At 48.2% G+C, this 21,342-nt stretch overlaps 2 protein-coding genes across 7 annotated transcripts in view; one reads left to right on the top strand and one right to left on the bottom strand.

The window, feature by feature from the left end:
* The first annotated feature begins 8,451 nt into the window (after positions 1–8,451).
* DUSP14 (dual specificity phosphatase 14) lies at positions 8,452–9,292 on the top strand. The gene has a single exon (XM_063146431.1). The coding sequence runs from the start codon at positions 8,508–8,510 to the stop codon at positions 9,102–9,104; it is 597 nt and encodes a 198-aa protein (XP_063002501.1). The 5' UTR covers positions 8,452–8,507; the 3' UTR covers positions 9,105–9,292.
* A 2,986-nt stretch (positions 9,293–12,278) lies between these two features.
* Positions 12,279–21,342, bottom strand: part of SYNRG (synergin gamma) — a 77,258-nt gene continuing 68,194 nt past the window's right edge. For 4 of the 6 annotated variants that reach the window (XM_063146680.1, XM_063146682.1, XM_063146685.1 and 1 more), the window contains 2 exons: positions 19,988–20,023; positions 12,279–17,649 (listed from right to left, as the gene is read on the bottom strand). In XM_063146680.1, coding sequence (XP_063002750.1) covers positions 17,518–17,649; positions 19,988–20,023 — 168 coding nt within the window. In that variant the 3' untranslated portion in view covers positions 12,279–17,517. The remainder of the gene's footprint in view (positions 17,650–19,987; positions 20,024–21,342) is intronic. The other 2 variants (XM_063146681.1, XM_063146686.1) reach the window with 1 other exon arrangement.

Below are 21,342 nucleotides of genomic sequence, written 5' to 3'. Positions count from 1 at the left end.
TTTAAACCGCTGATTAAGTAAGGGTGTTACTGACATATTGAATTTTACCTTTGTTTTTTAATCATTTTAGAATGTTTGCTGTGTTTGTGTAGCCCTGGTTTGACTGTTTGTATTCTTTGAGTTGAAGTTGCAAAGCTCTTGAAGCAATCCGTGGGATTCAGTGGCAAAGTCAACAAATGGTTAAGATCATTGTTATTTGTAGGACAGGAATTCTGCACCGCATCCGAACGCTGGTTTCGGAGCAGTGTTGGCGTTGTGCCAGGTCTGAGAGCTACTAGCATTCTAAAAAGCCAAAATGCCTCTCCTAAAGTTGAGTTGCTGGAAGGAAGAGAATCATAGAATCATAGAATAGTAGAGTTGGCAGGGGCCTATAAGGCCATTGAGTCCAACCCCCTGCTCAATGCAGGAATCCACCTTAAAGCAGCCCTGACAGGTGGTTGTCCAGCTGCCTTTTGAAGGCTTCTAGGGTGGGAGAGCCCACAACTTCCCTAGGTAACTGGTTCCATTGTCGTACTGCTCTAACAGTCAGGAAGTTTTTCCTGATGTCCAGCCGGAATCTGGCTTTTAAGCTAAACTATGCTGCTATGTTTGAGTATTTGGCCCCGCCCCTTTGTCTTTAGCCCCGCCCACCTTGGGTAGGTGGCCCCCTAGAGCTTCCCCAAAATGAAATTCGGTCCTTGGGTTTAAAGGGATTCAATGCTCCTGCCTTACCGATTTGCAATAGACATTTGGCTCCCCCACAATGACCCTGTGAGGTAGGCTAGGCTTAGAGATTGTGACAGGAAAGGTGAAGGAAGTCTGCTCTGCTGGGAGTCACCACCTCAGGGTGCTGGGGACCATCACTTCAAGGACTCCAGACACTGTTAGGTGGCAGTTCCCTTCCCTGAGGGATCAGGGTTCAGGTAGGGGCTTTATCCAGAGTCTCTGACGGATGGCTGGAGATGTTTCTGGTTGCTGATATATTACATTTTTATACCGCCCAATAGCCGAAGCTTTCTCCTATATACTAATAGTGACTAATTCTCTGAGTCTGGATCCTTGTGTAAAGAAGAAAAAAACACCATCCATGGACAAGTACTTCTTCATGCAGTGCATAGTTAAACTATGGAACTCACTTCCACAAGATGTAGTGGCAGCCATCAATTTGGATGGCTTTAAAAGGGGGTTAGACAAATTCTTGGAGGAAAAAGCTATCAAGGGCTACTAGTCCAAATGACTATATGCTACCTCCGAGGTAGTATACCTCTACACCAGTTGATGGGGAACATGGGTGGGAGGGTGCGGTTTTACTCAAGTCCTGCTTGTGGGTCTCCCATTGACAGCTGGTTGACCACTGTGTGAGCGGAATGCTGGATTAGACGGACCCTTGATCTGATCTAGCTTAGCTCACTCTTCAAATACTTGAAAGGTTGTCACACAGAGGGGGGATCTCTTCTTGATCATCCCAGAGTGCAGGACACGGAATAATGGGCTCAAGTTAAAGGAAGCCAGATTCCAGCTGGACATCTGGAAAAACTTCCTGACTGTTAGAGCAGTACGACAATGGAACCAATGACCTAGGGAGGTGGTGGGCTCTCCCACACTAGAAGCATACAAGAGGCAGCTGGACAACCATCTGTCAGGGATGCTTTAAGGTGTCCCCCTGCATTGAGCAGGGGGTTGGACTTGATGACCTTAAAGGTCCCTTCCAACTCTACTATTCTATGATTCTATGTTCTTATAACAAAAGAGAAACTATTTTAGATATGGAATGGTATATAAATAGTGTAAATAAATAAATAAGAGAGAGATATCAACAAGTTTGGTTGCAGGCTGGCAGAAGTATGAGACATTTTCATTAGTGCAACACGGGCATCTTTATTAAACATGCTGACTGATTGGTTGGGACTGCAATGGAGTAGCCAGGAGGGTCATGTCCAGCTGGTTAGATTCCTGCACCTCAAGATTTTGTTACAGGACCCACTGGTTTCTTTCTAATTGCCAACATTTGCTGTTGCTCTGGGCGAAAATCAGATTCTTACGTCTCCTCCTGGCTTCTAAGCTAACATATATTTATTAGCAATACGTTTTTAGACTTGGCTCTGAGAACCAGCAGAAAGCCACTGAGAAAGGCAGAACTTCAGAAAGGACAGGGAAAGAGCAAAGGAGCTCTTAACGGAGCTGGCTCCAAGCTGGAAAAAGCTGAGCTGTGAATAAGCAAATACAAGCCTCAAATTTGACGTTAAAAATAAAATGCTTAGCACAGAGCTCTCTGGCTTTGTTTCCACTCGCCTTCACCGCAGAAAGAGCCGTCCGGGCCAATTTGAACTGTGGCCAAACAACTTGGTCTGCGGAGTCAGAGCCTGCAACCAAGGAAACCCCGCAGCTCGGAGCAGCTTACAAGATTTAAAACACGCAGTAAAAACAATAGAGTGAAAGTTTATCAGCAGAAACAGGGAAGGCTCACAATTAAACAGCCAGTGCAGGTATCAAAGCTGTGATCTCCCCCTCGTGTTACAGGGCTGAAAGCCAAGTTACAAGGTTGGCAGAATCAAATGGTGCAGCTCTTGCTGACCGAACCACATTAGGCAGGAAAAATGGCAGGTTTGAATGTTTCACATCTATATGCTTGGCTTTCGCACATCAAGGAGAAAGCTAAGCTAAACCCCAACATACTAATTTTTATACATTTAAAAAGAACATAGGATGTTCTCTCTTTCACTCCCAGCTCTTTTGTATTGGACTTAACAACCACATACATCTTTTCTCCAGCACCTTGCTGCCACCTCCCAGTATCAGCCACCTGAGGCAACTGACTCACACTGCCTAATAATAGGGCCGGGCCGGAATCCTAATATACTCATAGGAAAACAAAATTACTCTTGTGAAGGGAAGCAGTTGATGGCCACTGGACTCATCTTCCTATTTGATGGGCATCATCCTGCATACCTTGTTTCCTTGGGCTTGCTTCACATAGATGCACCGATCATTCCTCGATAATTGCAGCATCTAGCAATTGTTTGCAACGATGAACGGTCCATCTCAGACGTACATGTCATGGTTACACTTTCCACATCACCTGACAACCAAAACTGCTTTTCAATGGAGTCTGCCCAAGCCATGATCACATACAGAGAGGCGTGGTGCGTTTAGATAATTTGGACACTGACTTAATGGCCTTGAGAGGCCACCCTGTTTTAGACGTGTGTGTTATTTCACTTACTGCCAAAGGATGTACGCCATCCCTGCTGTGTTTGGGCCCTCACTGCTCATGAGGCCCAAGACCCCTGCCCCAAAGTCCGAATGGGAGAGAGGGAAATCAAGGATGCACATACAAGAACCAAGCCTTTATCTCTTCAAAACTTGGCTCAGAAAAACACAGCAATCCCATAATCCTTTGCACTGTGCTCACCCTGCCAAACAAGCAACAGCCGCTTCGTTCCACCCTCCCGCATTTTGGAACCAAACACGCCTTTCCAGAACAGAGCCTTGGATGGAGCAAAGCTCTTGTGCGAACTAATTTGCCAACTTTTTTCCAACTGCCTGGTTTTTTTAATTACATTTTGTTTGAAGCGTCACGGCGTCACACACGCCAACAATGGCCAACCCAGCTTCCCCATCCTCACTCACCAGTCGTAGTCAATAAGAAGAAAGGAAAAGAGGAATAAATCCAAAGAACTGAATTACAGGGAGTCAATACTGTACAGATAAAGCCAGTTTCAAGTTCCATTTTGGACAAGTTCACAGGGAATGCATTCCAATGGAGGGCGGGGCAAAAGGGGCGGAGCAAAAGGAAAATGGGGTGGGAATATATATATATATATATATATATATATATATATATATATATATCATATTATAGCTTAAAGCTCTTACTGTTAGTAACTAAGCTAAGGCATTAAAACTTTTTAGGATGGGGGGAAATTGCAGAAAAGCCAGGCAGCCAACAACTGATCAGTGGCTGGAGGGAAGGGGGTGGGGCCAGGGGAGGGGCCATCTGAGGAACTCAGGAGGGCCAATTTTGGACCCCAGGAGGGCCGGATTGGGGCCCAGGCTCCTGATTTTGGACCCCAGGAGGGCCGGATTGGGGTCCAGGCTCCCGATTTTGGACCCCAGGACGGCCGGATTGGGGTCCAGGCTCCCGATTTTGAGCCCCAGGAGGGCCGGATTGGGGCCCAGGCTTCCAATTTTGGACCCCAGGAGGGCCGGATTGGGGCCCAGGCTCCCAATTTTGGACCCCAGGAAGGCTGGATTGGGGCCCAAGCTCCCAATTTTGGACCCCAGGAGGGCCGGATTGGGGCCCAGGCTCCCAATTTTGGACCCCAGGAGAGCCGGATTGGGGACCAGGCTCCTGATTTTGGACCCCAGGAGGGCCGGATTGGGGTCCAGGCTCCCGATTTTGGACCCCAGGAGGGCCGGATTGGGGCCCAGGCTCCCAATTTTGGACCCCAGGAGAGCCGGATTGGGGCCCAGGCTCCCAATTTTGGACCCCAGGACAGCCGGATTGGGGCCCAGGCCCCAAATCCTGCTTTAGTCAATAATGCCCAAATCTTACATCAGAATACAACAACACAGCATAGAAAATTAATACATTAAGAAGGCACTGTTTTATTATATTATATTATATTATATTATATTATATTACTGTTACTATTCATTAATTTTTATATTATTATTATTATTATTATTATTATTATTATTATTATTATTATTATTATTGATATGTGCTTAGGGTTGAGTTCACGCAAGGCAGCTTCCAACATATATAAAAAAAATCCAATTTCAAATTTCACCACAGAACAATACTAGCATTAACAATAAAACAGCGATAAAAACAACAGCAGTGTGGCGATAGCAACATACAGCCCAGCAGAAAATCTAACTGGGATGCATAAAATAGGCCCGGCCTAAGACATGTGGCTGCCTGAGGAGAAATGCAAGATGGCGCCCAATCCCTTTCCGTGTACAACAAAACAACCGGACTGGCGGTTGGACCTTACCACGATGCTCGGCAAGGGGCAGCGTCTTCCACCAACACAGCCGAGGGCATCGGGCTACCTTGGTTCTCATCCTCCAACTGGCCACGGCTCCCGTCTGAGGTGGCCACCTCCTTCTGCAGGCCTGACCTTTCACTCCGCAGCCATTTTGCTTGAGCGCCTTCATCGCTGGGCAGCAAAAGAGACGCATGTGGCACTAACGAAGCCAGCTCGTTAGAGAGAAGGAGCTGAACGACGGCTTTTTGTCCCTCAGACGCGCTACTGACCTCTCTTAAAGCTGCCCACGTTGTGGCGTTTGAATTAAAATTCCACCGTGTCAGTCAGGAGGATGCGAGGAGGGACACGGTGTCACACGGTGGCTTGTCAGCGATTTATTTCTTTTGGGCCTAGCAAAATGCCTTGTGCCTGAGGTTATTAGTAATATCAAGCACATTAAAAACAACAAACTGACACACGATACGCCTAGCTTTTCTGAGGGGTGGGAGAGAAGCTCTTACCAGTTAATTTAACCTTGGGGGTTGCTGCCACTTGACCCCCAATACATGGCATCTCCAGGCAACCCAATATGGCCCAATATGACTTCCCTTTTTAAAAAAGCTGGGTCCATTAGCTAGGGTGACCCTATGAAAAGGAGGACAGGGCTCCTGTATCTTTAACAGTTGTTTAGAAAAGGAAATTTCAGCAGGTGTCATTTGTATATGTGGGGAACCTGGTGAAATCTCCTCTTCATCACAGCAATTAAAGCTGCAGGAGCTATACTAGAGTGACCAGATTTAAAAGAGGGCAGGGCACCTGCAGCTTTAACTGTTGCGATGAAGAGGGAATTTCACCAGGTTCCCCATATATACAAATGACACCTGCTGAAATTCCCTCTTCAATGCAACTGTTAAAGATACAGGAGCCCAGTCCTCCTTTTCATAGGGTCACCCTACCATTAGCCAAAATGTCCCAGAGCTACAGGCCCCAATGTGGAGCCATTGGGCAGCAGTGTGCTGGCAGACACCTCTCTTGGCCCCTGCCAGGCTCCCTAATCCTCCTGATTTTTTATTTTTATCTCTGAAGATGTTTTTAATTTTTTTAAAAATGGAAGGCTGGCCTGCTGCAAAGTGACGTGTTTCCCTCCAACACTGTCTTTATTTGGGTTCAAAAGACTGGTGTTGACACTCAGAATCCCACCTCAGCCTTATACTTAAGATTCTTGGGCAAGTTTGAGTCTGACCAGTTTCGCTTCTGGGAAATGAATGTTTCATGACTGGCCACGGCAGCCATTTTAAGAACAGGCAAGCTTCCCCCCACCCCCCGGGCTGCCATTTTGAAAATGCCCACAACACTCTCTCAAAATCTCCAAATGTGCCCACTGACCCCAGAAAGGCTGGCGACCCCTTGCCTCAAGAGCAATGCTAGGTTCAGGGACGGAAAACCACTGGAATAAAAAGGATATAAATTCATAGGCTTCAAGGGACAGGGACAGTTTATGAGGGACACTTCTTTGTCACTGTTTTCATCTTTTGGGAATGCCTTGTTAAAACTTTGGTCACTGTGGCAAAGACAACATGTAGCACCCAGCTTGCTGTTTTTCACACACTGGATGCTGAGGTAGAACTGTGATAATAGGCAGTGGTGCTCATGTTAATATATAGGTCAGGGTTCAAGAACAAACTGGACTTGTGTCCAGTGCAGAGTGCAGCAAAGGCACACACTTCAACAATGTCATGAACAGGGAGCTTAAGAAATTGGTTTTGATATGAAAAAAAGGGCAGAAAAGGGCAACTAAAACGATCAAGGAACTGGAGCAATTTCCCTATGTGGGAAGGTTAGAACAGTTGGGAGGATCTCCTCTCGATCCTCCCAGAGTGCTGGACACGGAATAATGGGCTCAAGTTAAAAGAAGCCAGATTCCGGCTGGACAGCAGGAAAAACTTCCTGACTGTTAGAGCAGTATGACGATGGAATCAGTTACCTAGGGAGGTTGTGGGCTCTCCCACACTAGAGGCATTCAAGAGGCAGCTGGACAACCCTCTGTCAGGGACGCTTTAGGGTGGATTCCTTCATTGAGCAGGGGGTTGGACTCGATGGCCTTGTAGGCCCCTTCCAACTCTGCTATTCTATGATTCTATGTTTAGCTTGGAAAAAAAGAGACTAAGGGGAGACCTGATAGAGATGTACGACATGGCGTGGAGAATGTAGATAAACAGACATTTTTCTTCCTCTCTCCTAATACTAGAACTTGGGGTCATCCCATGTAGCTGATGGGTAGGAAATTCAGGATAGAGAAAAGGAAGGATTTCTTCACGCAGCGCATAGTTAAACCCTGGAATTCACTACCACAAGAGGTGGTGATGGCCATCAATTTGGATGGCTTTAAAAGAGGGTTGGAGAAATCCCTGGAGGGGAAGGCTATCAATGGCTATTGGTCCTGATGGTTACGTGCTACATTCAGTGTCAGAGGCAGTAAGCCCATATATACCAGTTGCTGGGGAACATGGGTGGGAGGGTGCTGTTGCACCCGTGCCTGCTTGTGGGTGCCTGGTCAACAACTGGTTGGCCACTGTGTGAACAGAGTGCTGGACTAGATGGACCCTTGGTCTGATCCAGCAGGGCTCTCCTGAGCCAGATCTACACCAAGCAGGATATGATACTTTGAAAACGTTTTGAAGACCGTATAGGGAGTGTGTTCTGGGCCCCATCAGTTGTCACTACTGCTATAAACCATTTTAAAGCAGTAGTGTAGATCCTGCCCTGATGTTCCTAATAGCAGGTCCTTGTTTTTGACTGCAAACAGTTGGAAAGCCTGTAACAGCCTTCCCCAACTGGGGTCTTTCCAGATGTCTTGGACTACAACTGCCATAGGGCGTGAGGTTAGGGAAGTCTGGGAGCAGTCCGGGTGGGTGGGATCCATAAAATGGGCCCGGTCTAGTCTAAATCAGGAAGATGTTGCGTCCAATCTTAAACCTGTTTACTCAGGAATGACCCACTGATTTCAATCACTCCCTCTAATATTGAACTCTGTGCCTCCATGGCGACAGAGATGGAGCCAAAGTCGGACTGCTGAGAAACAAGAGGGCATTTGTGGAAGGGAGGGATGACCCCGAGGTTTGCAAAAACACAGTGATTTTTTTAAAAAGCATCTAAATCCAATAAGGAGTACAGCCACAGAGTGTTGAGCATGAAGAAAATGAACGAAATCGGGGAGGGTGGGAGTGAATTGACCTGCCAGGGCCCTTATAGCTTATGCTTTCTTACTGCTGGCCGGAACCCTGGGCAGGAGCATTTTGTTAGGAGGCAAGGATTTATTTCATTGGCTTACAATCATTGTGCCGCTAAGCACGTTTTGCTGGATCGTGTCCATGAACTAATATTGGCAGCCAGCCATGGTTTTGCCACGCTGCTCGCATGCCGTAAAACTGGTGTTCCTTTGCATTTTGCAGGCGAAAAAGCGAAGCCAACAAGAGCTCCACCGAAGAGTGAGATTTTGTTTTTCTGGGCGTGGCACGCCTAGGATGAAAGTCTGAGATCTCCCAGGCTCCTCCCATGACATCACGAAGACACTACTCTTTGCCACGAACTCTAATGACTCCTCGCTTGTATTCCGAAGGGGCGCTGGGCGGCATTGCCCAAATCACCCCCTTCCTGTACCTCAGCAAGGGCAGCGTCGCCGCCAACCGGCAGCTGCTCCTAGCCCGCGGGATCACCTGCGTCATCAACGCCACCATCGAACTCCCGAACTACAACTTCCCAGATTTTGAGTATGTCAAAGTGCCTGTGGCCGACATGCCCAATGCCCCCATCTCGCTCTACTTCGACAGCGTGGCCGACAAGATCCAGAGCGTGGCACGAAAGCACGGCGTCACCCTGGTCCACTGTGCGGCCGGCGTGAGCCGGTCAGCCACCCTCTGCATCGCGTACCTGATGAAATACCAGAACGTCACCCTGTACGAGGCTTACAACTGGGTGAAGTCGAGACGCCCCGTCATGCACCCAAACGTGGGCTTCTGGAGACAGCTCATTGATTACGAGCGAGAGCTGTACGGGAGGAACACCGTCAAAATGGTGCAGACGCCATACGGCGTCATGCCGGATGTTTATCTGCGGGAAAGACGAAACTTCGTGCCTTACTGGGGGATCTGAACAGAGCGGACAAGAGCAAAAGGGATGAAATATTCCAAAACTACCAGAACAGAGGATTTCACCGTCTCTTCTTGCAGTCAGCTTTGGTTCTTTCCGAAACCGCCAAACCTCCGATGCATTTTCAAAGCACTAAACCAGCAACCCCATAATCCTGGGGGGCCTTAATCCTACGTCCGGTGGAGTCAACTTCGCAGTATTCTTTTGGATACTGCAGCTCCTCCGTAAAGATGTAAAGCACGTACAAAACAAAACCCGCAAGCCCATTTCGATACAATCAGTTCATGAAGCCAGACACTTAACACGGCGGAAGAGGCGACCCAAATATTGTTTGGCGATGCGGTGGCTCTTTGTTTGGTCTTTTTCATTTTTCTCGTTGACAGCAGCTCGTTGGCAAAACGTCTCATCGGGTGAGAGTGACCGTTCCCCCTTCCCCCCCCACCTCCAGGGGGAAAATTGACTCTTCAACATTGGATTTTTAAAAATAAAAGTAACGCAGAGAAACAAGACATGATTGCAATCTCATTTTAAAATTATAGAGAGAATTTATCCAGAGAGATTTTCCATCCCATTTTTAGTAATTTATAATTTTGGTTTTTAGATTGTGGGGTGGGGAGTGACACTAAGCAGACAATCCGCCACAAATAAAGTAATTTAGACAACCAACATGTCATGATCTTTTTCTCCCTAACTGCTCTTGACCTTGTATTGCTCAACATTAGGTGTGTTTTTTTAAAAAAATCTGCTTATGTTAATTTATATAGGGTGACCAACTGTCAGGATTTCCCCGGATTTGTCCTGGGTTTTGTTCTTTCCATGGTGTCAGGGGGGATTTTCTATAATTTTCAATAATGTCCTGGAATGACACACCTTCCTCTTTACGGCTGCCATTAGCATGGCAGGAGGGAGTGACATGCTTTCTTGAGGCACATCATTCCCCCACCCCGAGCTCCAATTGAGGTCTTAAAGGGGAAAGTGGGTCATTCGTGGACGTTATTGGAGTGGATGGTGGTGGTGCAGAATGAAATCCTTTCCCCTCCTCCACTCCAATCGGGTTCTTTAAGGTGGCGGGGGAATAACGTACTTTCTGCAGGACTCAGAAAGCTGCTTTCACACACACACACACTAGGTGTCCTCTTTTTTGGTTTCCTAAATATGGTCACCCTAATTTAAAACATTTGTGAGCTACCCTTTCAGCACAAGCACCCAGGGCAGAGTACAATTCAAAGAATAAAAACAAAACAACAAAATCCCACAGTAAGATCTGAAGGACAAAACCCTGCAGCGTGCATTTAATAAAAGAGGCAGAAGCATAACACAGCAGTTCAAGTCAGCTTTTCAACATGCTGGAAGGCCAAGGCAATTTGATTTTAAAAAGCCATTGCCCAATGTCAAAAGTCAGGAGTAGATGCCTGGAGAATTTCCCAAGAGAAAGCATTCCAAATCTGAGGTGTCAAGCTGGTTCCCCCCGCCCCCCCCCCCCAATCTAGGATATCCACTTCTTCTGCATGTACACAACACTGCTTTTTTTTATTTAAAAAATCTGCATGAAAAGGTTACTAGAGCTGCAATTCACATACACCCACCATACACACAAACACACACGTGTGCATGAACATGTATATATATTGCTGCTTATTTTGGATACGGCAGCTTCTCCTAATTGTAGGAAAGGGTGACGATGCCTTGAACAGTCACCCCTGGGAAAATCCCGTGGTAACTTTTAAGCCTAGCTTTGCAGTCTTAAGTGCTAGAAACTTGCTTTGATTAAAACAACAACGAATAAAAGCGGTTTCTCAAGTTGTGGAATTCTGCACCCAGTACAATCTTAGAACACAAACAGATATGCCACACCTAACCCTCACAACTGGTTATTAACACATGCGCAATTAAAATCAACATATTTCTTCTTAAAGCCAGTCAGAAGCTGCTTGCATGTAGTAAGCTAACCATATCAGGGAGAGAGCTACCTTAAACTTTCTTCCTGTTGTGCTAGATTACTACATGTAGGGAGCCTTTTACATGTGTGGGGGTATACAAACATATAATCTTCACCTACATGCTATCGGAAGTGATATTGACCAAAATCTGATCACCTCATTTCTGTGTAATATGCAGAATGGCTCCCTCGAATAGAAAACTCAAATGATGCATGTTGACAAGGACTGGAGCCAACCCCCTGCCCCCCGGCCACAAACAAACAAACCCAGAGTGCCCCCAAGAAGAAAATGGAGGTATCAACATGCTTGGGAAATCCCAAGGTTTGCAGAAGTATGAAAAATCCAGTCAAATGAGGTTGGAGTATGCTCAGCAGCTGCAGAATGTTGAACATCAGTTGGAAAACTAGGGGGGAACAGAATGGAGTGTTCTGGGGGAGGGTATGGCTGGCTAGAACCCTGAGCAGAAGCACACATGGAAAACCAGGGGGGAACGGAATGGAGTGTTCTGGGGGAGGGTATGGCTGGCTAGAACCCTGAACAGAAGCACACATGGAAAACAAGAGGGGAGCAGAATGGAGTGTTCTGGGGGAGGGTATGGCTGGCTAGAACCCTGAGCAGAAGCACACATGGAAAACAAGAGGAGAGCAGAATGGAGTGTTCTGGGGGAGGGTATGGCTGGCTAGAACCCTGAGCAGAAGCACACATGGAAAACCAGGGGGGAACGGAATGGAGTGTTCTGGGGGAGGGTATGGCTGGCTAGAACCCTGAACAGAAGCACACATGGAAAACAAGAGGGGAGCAGAATGGAGTGTTCTGGGGGAGGGTATGGCTGGCTAGAACCCTGAGCAGAAGCACACATAAAACTCCATTTTATTCTTGTAGTCAAGATGGTGCCATGACTGGAGGGAGCTTAAAATGCCCAGTATTAAAATGCTCAGGGTATAATTAGTTTTTCAATCAGGGTTGGAAAACATCAAAAAGGTACAAGCAGTTGCAAAGCAACCAAAGTAATACACAAGGCTGTCTAAAGCGCTCCCCCACCCCCCGGCAAAAAAAACCCCATTAAGTCTGGGGGCTAAAATGACCTAACTGCACCACCGCAAAGAAATGTCCCCCTCCCCTGCAAAAAAACCAAAAAAACACCTTTTAAAAACAGAACCAGAATATAGTCTTTGACGGTCCCTGTCCTAAGTGATCCTGAACCATAGCATTAGGAGGCAGGTACGCAAATATTTGTTTTAAGTTTTTATTAAGCTTCAGCAACCGACCACACTGACCTTTTTGTAAAGTAAAAAGTGGGGGCGGGTACTTTATTGAGGATCAGGACATTTCACAGGGATCAATGAAAGAGTTTGTACTTCACTGCGAGGGAGGTAAATCGAGACTTTTTAAAGAAAGGATCTCATTCTCCCCAGCATTTAAAAACATCAGCGACACCACACTACAAAGTCAAACAAGGCATTAAATCACAGCCTTTCGAACCGCAAAACCATTTCAGAGGCAGCCGAGACAGCAATAGAAGGAACACACACGTTAAAAAACAACAACACACCGTTTTCTCATGATACTGCAGCTCTTTCAAACTTATGAGGGTTGGGGGTTTTTTTTACCATCTGAAAAACCTGATTAAATAAAAGAACAGAAAGTATAGCATCTATACAAATTAATGTAGCGATATAATAGCAGCTTTAATCTGTTTTACTTTTTTCGATGAATGGGAATGAATAGCATATTTTTGCAACCAGAGCCATTAATATGCAAATAATTCGATCGTGTTTCCATGGAGTTCATTTCCATTTTTCGTATCCCTTTTGCACCTTGTTGCGGCGGACAAAAAGGAACCTAGTGGTTACAGCAGAAACCATGCCAGGACTATGTGCAGGAAAGAGGGGGGCGTTTGCCCAAACCGCTCAGTTCTAGGATGTTCCGAACCTTTTCCCACGTGCGTGAATTCACAGAGACCACGAAAAAGAACCTTACATATACAGGCATGGTTTGCTAAGGAAGAACGGATTTCACCCCTCCTCCCTAAAAAATAACGCACATCCCATAAACCTTGAAACGAAAGGACATTCTAGCACGTTGAGGGGATACAGGCCACGATCCAAAGCAAATCAGTCCCCTTGAAAACGAATGGGACTTAGTTGCAATTAACTCGTTGCATCAATTTCAATGGGTTAACTGCAATTAACCTGCTGCATCAGTTTCGGTGGGTTACTTGCAATTAACTTGTTGCATCGACTTCAATGGGGTTTGCGCAACTAACTTTCTCTGGGTAGGGCTCTGTGCTGCCCATACTCTCTTTAATATTGGATTGGGCACCATCGCCACAAGGAACCTTTCCTGTTCTTCTGCCCAAGTGCTACATGGGGTGTGTGGGGGGGTTTCGAAGATGCCCTCCTGCACACATCAAGAGAGGAGAAATCGGGACACTGGAAGGTACCGTGGACTGCAGCAGGCATCAGATCTGGCCAGACATGTTGCTCGCCACAATCTGGAAGCCTGGGTACCCAACTACTGACCACAGGCACACGAGGCTACAGGCACACCATAGCAGCCAGCAAAATGGCCTCAGAGCTACTGGCGGTTATGCTGCCCACCTTGAACCGGAAGCAAAGTCATCAAAGCACCACCCCAAATCCTCAATGGGCTGGAGGAAAGGCAACACCATGCTCAAACGTGGGCTTTGGAGTTGCTCGCTGCTGCCTTACGGCCTGATCGTAACGTTTGGGTTCCCCTGCTGCGCTACTTTGTTCCAAGTCGATTAGAAACAACTGCAGCCGAGATAAGGAAATGGGGGACAACAGCGTATTTAGGAATTGGCAGGGCTGTCGCACATTTTAAAACCCGACGTAAGAAAAACCTGCAGTGAAGACGGACCCCAAGGAGAAACAGATGGGTTGCAGTTTAACCTGCTACACACACTACTCTGCAACGTTGCATTTAAAAACAAAATGAAATTGCCAACCCAATAAAAACGCACAGCGATGGGTTGAGGGTATTTTTGCTCCACCTGTAGCAAGAAAAGTGTGTCTTTAAAAAAATAAATAGAAGGAAAGAAAGAAACAACCCCAACCTGGAAAAACCTTTGCCTAGCTGGCGAACCTGCACTCAAAACGAGGTGGAGACAAAAAAGCAGAGCTTAACGCAATGAAGTCTGGGAAAATACGGTAACCTTGGATACCGTTTCCAAGGACAACGGGGCCCTTGGCTGAAAGAATAATAGTGGAAAAGATCGGTGAATGTAATGCGAATCTTCTGAATGAGGAGTAGGTTTGGAGAACACGCCCCTCCCCTTCGCTGCCCCCCATCCCATAATACAGCAGCCTTTCATCAGTAAAAGAAAAAAAAAGTGACATTGTTAAGGTCATGAGAACGTGAAGGTGATTTGTTTTATTCTTTCCCCTTTTCTTTGGTAGACACGACCACGTCCCACTCCTGTGATCTGTTGTGGGCCTCGACGTGGTCACAGTTCAATACGTTCCGCTGGGATTTGACTGGAGAAATTTAGTTCCTTCTTCATTCTTCTCTATTCTTCATTCTTCACAGCCTTCCAGATGTGTTGGGACTGCAAGTCCCAGTGTTCCTGACCAGGAATGCTAGGAATTGCAGCCCAACACATCTGGAGCAAGGTAATGACACATCTGGAGGCTGGTATACAAGGTAAAACGCAGGGTGGAGCAGAGTATCCTCTTGACCAGAACCACCCTCTCAACGGCTGGGTGTACGAGATTTAATCAAATACAAGCATATTCGTCCATGAGCGGTTAATAAAAACCTTCCTTTGCCTTGTGACATCCGTGTTGGACGGAGTCCGTGCACACAAGAGATTGCTATCGTGCTCCACCGTTGAAGCACGTCAGGTTTGCCGACGCCTGGACCCGCTGCGTTTTTGGTAGCTGAGCCTCCGGGAGCAGGTTCAGGTACTCCCAACGAAAGCACAACATAAAGACGGTGGCACACCAGCGACACACAACTCACCCCACGGCCTCCGTGCCAATGGGTCCAACCTCCCTGCCTGTAGGACGAGCCCTACGCTTTTTTCTTCCACGTGCCTTATGGCAGGGTTGCGGCGAATCTTTCTCTGCCGGGTCGTCCCTGGCGTGCAAGGTATTAAGCACCTCACTGGTGTTCCTCTTCCAGCGCTGAGGTTTTTAAAATCTAATTCAGCCCCGATATGGCATTGCAACAGTTTTGGGGGGCGGTTTAAAATTTTGCCTGTTAAAGATTTTGTATGATGTCGAATTTCAGGCTTGCAATTTTTGTGAACTGCCCAGAGAGCTTTGGCCATGGGGCGGCTAGAAATGAAATAAATGGAACGAAACGAATCACGGCACCTTCCAGATGTGTTGGGACTACAACGCCAAGCAACCCCTGGCCAGCCACATTGTCAGGTCGGAGAAGGTTGCTCTTGTCGCTTACTACTTCGGAGTGCGTTCTCACAGGACTTTTTGAGATGCCGCAGTCGCTATCCCATACCCGTTGAGTGGGGAACGGGTTGCCTGAACACACCCAAAACAGCGAGAGCTGGTATTTACTACACCCAACTATGGCCAATTCATGTTGGATTCGGCATGGTCAATCACCAACCACACAACAAGGAATCCAAATGAGAGAGAGAAAACCATAGGGGGAAATTTTTTACTCCAAAGCAGCGAGAAATCCAAAGGACAAATCTGACGTGTTGTGGTTGCGTCCCAACTGGCTGTGCTATTCATATATTCATAGCTGGGAGACATTTGGCGTCTCGGCTGTGCTCTACCGCTGAAGCACTACAACGAGCAAACCTGGAACCTGCCAGAAATCCTATGCAACTGTTCAACGAGTCCTGCTCCATAATGAATCTGGCAACCGTAGCTCCCACCTTCAGGCCGCAATGGATCTGGTCCTCAGCGAGGCATATGGGGAACGCAAACGCGTACAGGGGTGTGGATAGAAACCCTTGAAAACATCGTTCCCAGAAATGAGCTTTAAGCGCCGCTGCTGATGGTAGAACAGGAAAATAACGGGGATAGCGGCTGATTATCAAGAGTAACACGTTGGAAATGGGGCGTCCGTAGACCCGGGCACCCAACATTCCCGGTGAACTGAGAGCAGGCTCACTTGGCCAATGAAAGGTGAATGCCAGGCGGTGGAGAAGAGGGCGTAAAGTTAGCCCTCGGACTGGCTGGAGTCAAGCAAGAAAGGAGACATCGTAGGTCTGCAACGGTGAGGTCATTCACTGTTTAATGCTACAATCCGGGCTCTCGCTTCATTAAGCCTCGTTAAAAAGCCCCGTTCGATTCCAGCGCGGCAATAAAGCAGAAACAACAACAGCAGCCTATTCCGCTTCTCTGCAGCTTTGATCACCGCCTGGTCTAAGCCACAAGACATGCGACTCGCTTAAAAGGGGATACAACGTACCGGAAAAATGGGGTTTCCATCAGAGCGTGTTTGAGAAACGACCCGATTTTAAATCAGGAGGGTACAACCTGCGGCCCTCCAGATGTTGGTGGGACTACAACTTCCGTCATCCCTGATGTTCGGCCATGCTGCCTGGGGTAGATGGGAGTTGGGGGCCCAATGCCATCTGGAAGGCCGGTGGGGCTCTCTGCTTGCAGCAAACCTAACAACTCACAGATAGTGGTAAATGCCCTTTCAGAGTAAACACACAACTTTTACACACACACCTTAACCTCCCTGTATATACATTGCTTCCTGTATTTATTCCACGCTGCCCACTTGGGACATCTGATTCTTAAAACACACAGCCTGCGTTTCTAAGGACAGGTCTGCAGGATAATAAAATGATTTTAAAGGGCCGGGGCCGTATAACTTGACCAGCACATGCCCCTAACCATTGTGAACAGTAACTCTGCAAGAGGCCTGAAGGGTGGCCTCCTTAGGAAAGTTACACTGCTGACAGGGTTCCTTTCCAGGTGGGCAGAGGGGTGTTTGGGGAGAAGAGGGGAACCATGACAGCTAAACCGGTTTCCAAAGCTCGCTGTGTAGATACAGGCTTGGAAATGGGGAATTGCTGGACAACCTTAAACCAAACCGAACTCCAGTCGCCTTTGCAATGCGAGGGGATACGGCCATTGGAGTTACCCCTTAGGGGCGAAGGGGGTGGGGGAGAGAGAGAGGTCTGCCCTCCCCAGCCCTCCTTAAAGGAACAGCGCTTCACCACACCTGAAAGGCAGCGCTAGCTGACCGCCACTCAAGAAATGCAGCTAGTGCCTCAGTGCAAGATCTCCAAGGTCAGTGGGTGCTTCCAAACCCTTGCCCAGTCCTCCACGGGGAACTTGCAGATTAAAAAAACACACAGTGGTGCTCACCTTTTGCAGGAGAAGAGCTAACCTGAAGATGAACATGTTATAAATACTCTAACCACTAGGCTCAGGAGAGTTTTCACATTTACTTGCCGGCCAGCCCCCTCCACCCCCATCCCTCGCCCAGGGTATCGTTTCCCTATTGAGACCGCGGCGACGGGAGTCTGCTCAGAGCAGGTCCGGCAAAATGAGGCCCGGGGGTTTGGGTTCCACGCAGTTGATCCAGAAGTTGGCACAGCTGGCGTGGTACTGGTGTCCTCCGTAGGCGAGCCTGAAATTGTCCGTTTCCGAGTTGAAGGCCTAGGGAGGGAGGAGCGAGACAAAGACACCCGTGTGAGAAACTGACGGCCACGTTCCCCGTGGGCCGAGGCCCCTGCCGCAGGGGAGGACCACACCGATGGTGGCAAATTCGATTCCGGAGAAGCGCTCGGGGTGCAGAAGCGGCAAAGCCAAAATGTCAGGCAGCTCCACCTCAAGGTGCCCAGAGATCCTGAAGTGACGGTCCCCAGCACCTTGAGGTGGTGACTCCCGACGGAACAGATTTCCCTCACTTTTCCTGTCACTATCTCGTAGCCTAGCCTACCTCACAGGGTTGTTGCGGGAGAGCCAAATGTATTCTCGCCTTGAGCTCCTTGCAGCAAAATAAATCATCCCAATGGCAAACCCATAAGGGAGGAGCGTTGGAGCCCTTTCACCCAAGGGCCGAATTCAATTTGGGGAAAGCATTTAGGGAGTGCCTTCTGGTGGTGGGCGGGGCTGGAAGCAACAGGGGCGGGGCCAAAATACTAAAAAACAGCAGCACAGTTTAGAAAGCTCTTCCTTCCAGCAACCCAGCCTGAAGGGAGGCATTTCAGCCTTCTACCATGAGGAAAAACACACAAAAGCCCAGAAACCGCCAAATAATCAGTGGAGGGGGAAAAGGGGAAGAGGGCGTGGCCTTCTGGGAAACCCCAGAGGGCCGGACTTGGCCCACGGACCTGAGGTTCAACACCCCTGACTTCTAAGAACAGGACATTTTGTATCTAGCTTCCCGTGTTCTCTTCAGCCACTGCCACAGAACTGTTGACGTGGCGTCCGGACAGATGTAGGTGAACTCCAGGAAAAAGCCAAGAAAGGAGGGTCCGAAGCGTTACAACGATCGTGTGCTTTCAAACCGTTGCAGTGGCTTGGATATCAAGCAGGATGGCGTACTCTGCCACGTCCAACCCACCTTCATATCGCCAACGTTTGCTTCGCAGCGAACACCTCGACCGCTAATACCAAACTCAGGTGGTGAGTGCCAAAAGAAACGGAGCCACAAGAAGGCTACTGAGAATCTAGTGGGAGGTATTGGCAGGTTCAAGGTTTGTAGAAATACAAACATAAAAAAAGGAAGAAAAGGAACCCTAAAAGGATTTTTAAAAAAAAACCTCAAAAAAGTCAAGTGGCAATTAAACGCATTCAGTAGCTGTTGAACGTTGCGTGTCAGTTCAAGGACAGAGGGGGGGGGGAAATTAAAACAAGGAGGTGCAGGCCGAATGCCCTGCTTGAGCCTCTAACAAGAGAGAACTCTTTTAGCTTGAGGGCTGAATTCAATTATGAAGAAGCATTTGGGGGGGGGGGGTTCAAAGGAAAAAGGGGGCACAGCCAAAAATACCAGCATATTTTAGCTTTTAGCTCTTCCTGCCAGTCATTAAGCTGTAGGAGAAACATTTCAACCTTTTAAAATTGTGCCAGGAAACCGCGGAAGGATCGGCCACTGGGGCAGTGGAGGCTGGGGGCTCCGATGTCGGTAGGGCTGCGAATCTGCTCCGGGTTTCAGTCCGAACCTGTCAGAACTCTAACGGAGCTCTCCCAAGGCTCTTCCGCGTAGGGGGTTGGCTAAAACTGGGAGTCAAATAACCGTGACTTGAGACTAGCGAGAAAACGGTTGCATTTTCTCCCCCCTAACCGTGCACGTGAAATCTCTTTTAACCCAGCTGCTAGACGAATCAGAATCATCCTTCCTTCAATAAAGCGCCGTTCACAAAAACCTTAGAACGTGGGCGTTTCTTTAAAAAAGAACCTGACCGCCCCCAGACCTCCATTTTGTATCGCCATCAGAAAAGGCCTTTATTTCTTGACACACAGCGTAGATTAACGTCACGGCCCCGGCCCCTTACACGACGGGCACACAAGAATGGATATGTAGAACCAGCTACAAGGACAATTTGACCACCACATCGCAACACACACCAGCACGAGGCAAAGCGAACCCACAGAGCAACGGGCATGCCGACAAGACAAGAGGTGAAGCCACGCCAGGGCCGGGTTAGTCGATTAGAGTCCAGAGGTTAGAGAGAGACACACACAGACCCTGTTCAGATGACACGCTAAGCCACGGGGGTGTTAAGCATTTTGGGCTAAACGTTACGGCTTAACGTGTCGTGCGATCCATGACTTAGCAGCGTGTTGTGTGAACCATTCCTAACCAACGGTTTACACACGCTTCGCTAACCGTTCGCTGCCAAAGGGTTAGCGGCCGAACCATGGCTTCGCGTGTCGTCTGAACAGGCCCACATAGAATCTGTGACTGGGTGCAATGGAGGGGAGGGGTTGCGTTTCTGCTGCCACCCTGCTGTGGGCACATATGAAAAAGAAAGCGTTTATGGGTCCATACTTCTCTAGGATGGTCTTCTGCAGGCGTCTCTTCTTTCTGAAAACAACGTCGAAACCAGAAAAGGGTCAACACCATGGACAAAAGCTGGCAGCCTGCCCGTTTCAAGGTTCCCTGCTCCACTCGGTGGGGGCATTTCGCAGCACTCATTTTTATCCATCGTCCATAGGGTTTGTGAGGTTGCCAAGTCGGGGGCCTGGTTTGCACAACACGACAACCCAGGGTCTAAGGTCCCCATTGGAAGTCAAGCCTTACTAGAATATTAAGGCCGCATTGCCGGGCCTGTGTATTAACTGGGGTGGAGCTTCATAGGGAAATTGGCTTAAGTTTTAGTTAGTATTAGGAACCGCAGCTTCTATGGCCTGTTTGGTGGTAGTAGTGACAACACAGAAAACTTGTTTCTAAAGGAACAGTAACGCTAAGGCGATGCATGGGATGCTAGAGATTCTGAGCTATGAGAAGAACTTTGCATGCTGGCAGTTTCGAGCTATGAGAAGAACTTTGTGTTGCTAAGTAACAGGATATATAAACACAGCTGAGAGCAGCTGTGAGTGGCTGTGGGGGGAGCGGCAGCATTGAAACATATCACTGCTGAAGAGGTTAGCACGGAGGCCTCAGGTAAGTCCCATGGTTCGAGGGAGAAGTGCCTGGAGGGGGGAGCCCAGAGAGGAGGCCAGGCGACTCACCGGTACACGTGAATGCCTCACGTAAGTCCCACAGGTTGGCGGGCAGGTGAGCAGAGGAAAGTGGCTGGGAGGGAGTGGGGGGGAAGTGGCTGGGAGTCCAATGGACACCTGGTTGGCCTCATGCCCAGCTTTTCCGGGTGCCCTTGGAAAAACCGGAAAAGTATGAAACTGAGCAATAAGGTACTAGCATGCAGATAATCTGCACGAGTCAAGCTAGTCAGAAATAATATGCTTCCTTGCTTTATTCCTTTTTAATAAAATGCTCTATATTTTTGTTCACTGTCCTTCTACCTCTGATCTATCCGCCTCACTCCTAATGCCCGCCCCTCCCTTTTAGGTAAAAAGGGGAGATCCAATGGGGAGGGGTCGTTTGACGGTGGCAGCGGAGGTCATCAGTGGGACAATCCCCCACTTGTGGTGGCAATAGGCCGTTGTGACGTCCAAGACCACCCTGTCCCCTCCCTTCCATCCTGCCACGATAAATGTGGATCCTAAACCAGTTCCAAGGTCCGAACTCCACCGTGAGATCTACTCCGCAGAAACGTGGAAATAACGTACGTCTTTATTTGGGGGGAAGACCTTGTCCCCTGCCTGTTGGCTCCCCTCCGGCCCAGAGACGCCCCTAGGATGACAGGAACCTCCTCTCCAGCTGGGAGACCACTGCCAAGAGGC

This window comes from Elgaria multicarinata, chromosome 22 (assembly GCF_023053635.1).
Source record: "Elgaria multicarinata webbii isolate HBS135686 ecotype San Diego chromosome 22, rElgMul1.1.pri, whole genome shotgun sequence".
Classification (NCBI taxonomy): Eukaryota; Metazoa; Chordata; class Lepidosauria; order Squamata; family Anguidae; genus Elgaria; species Elgaria multicarinata.
This window is presented reverse-complemented; position numbering and strand designations above follow the sequence as displayed.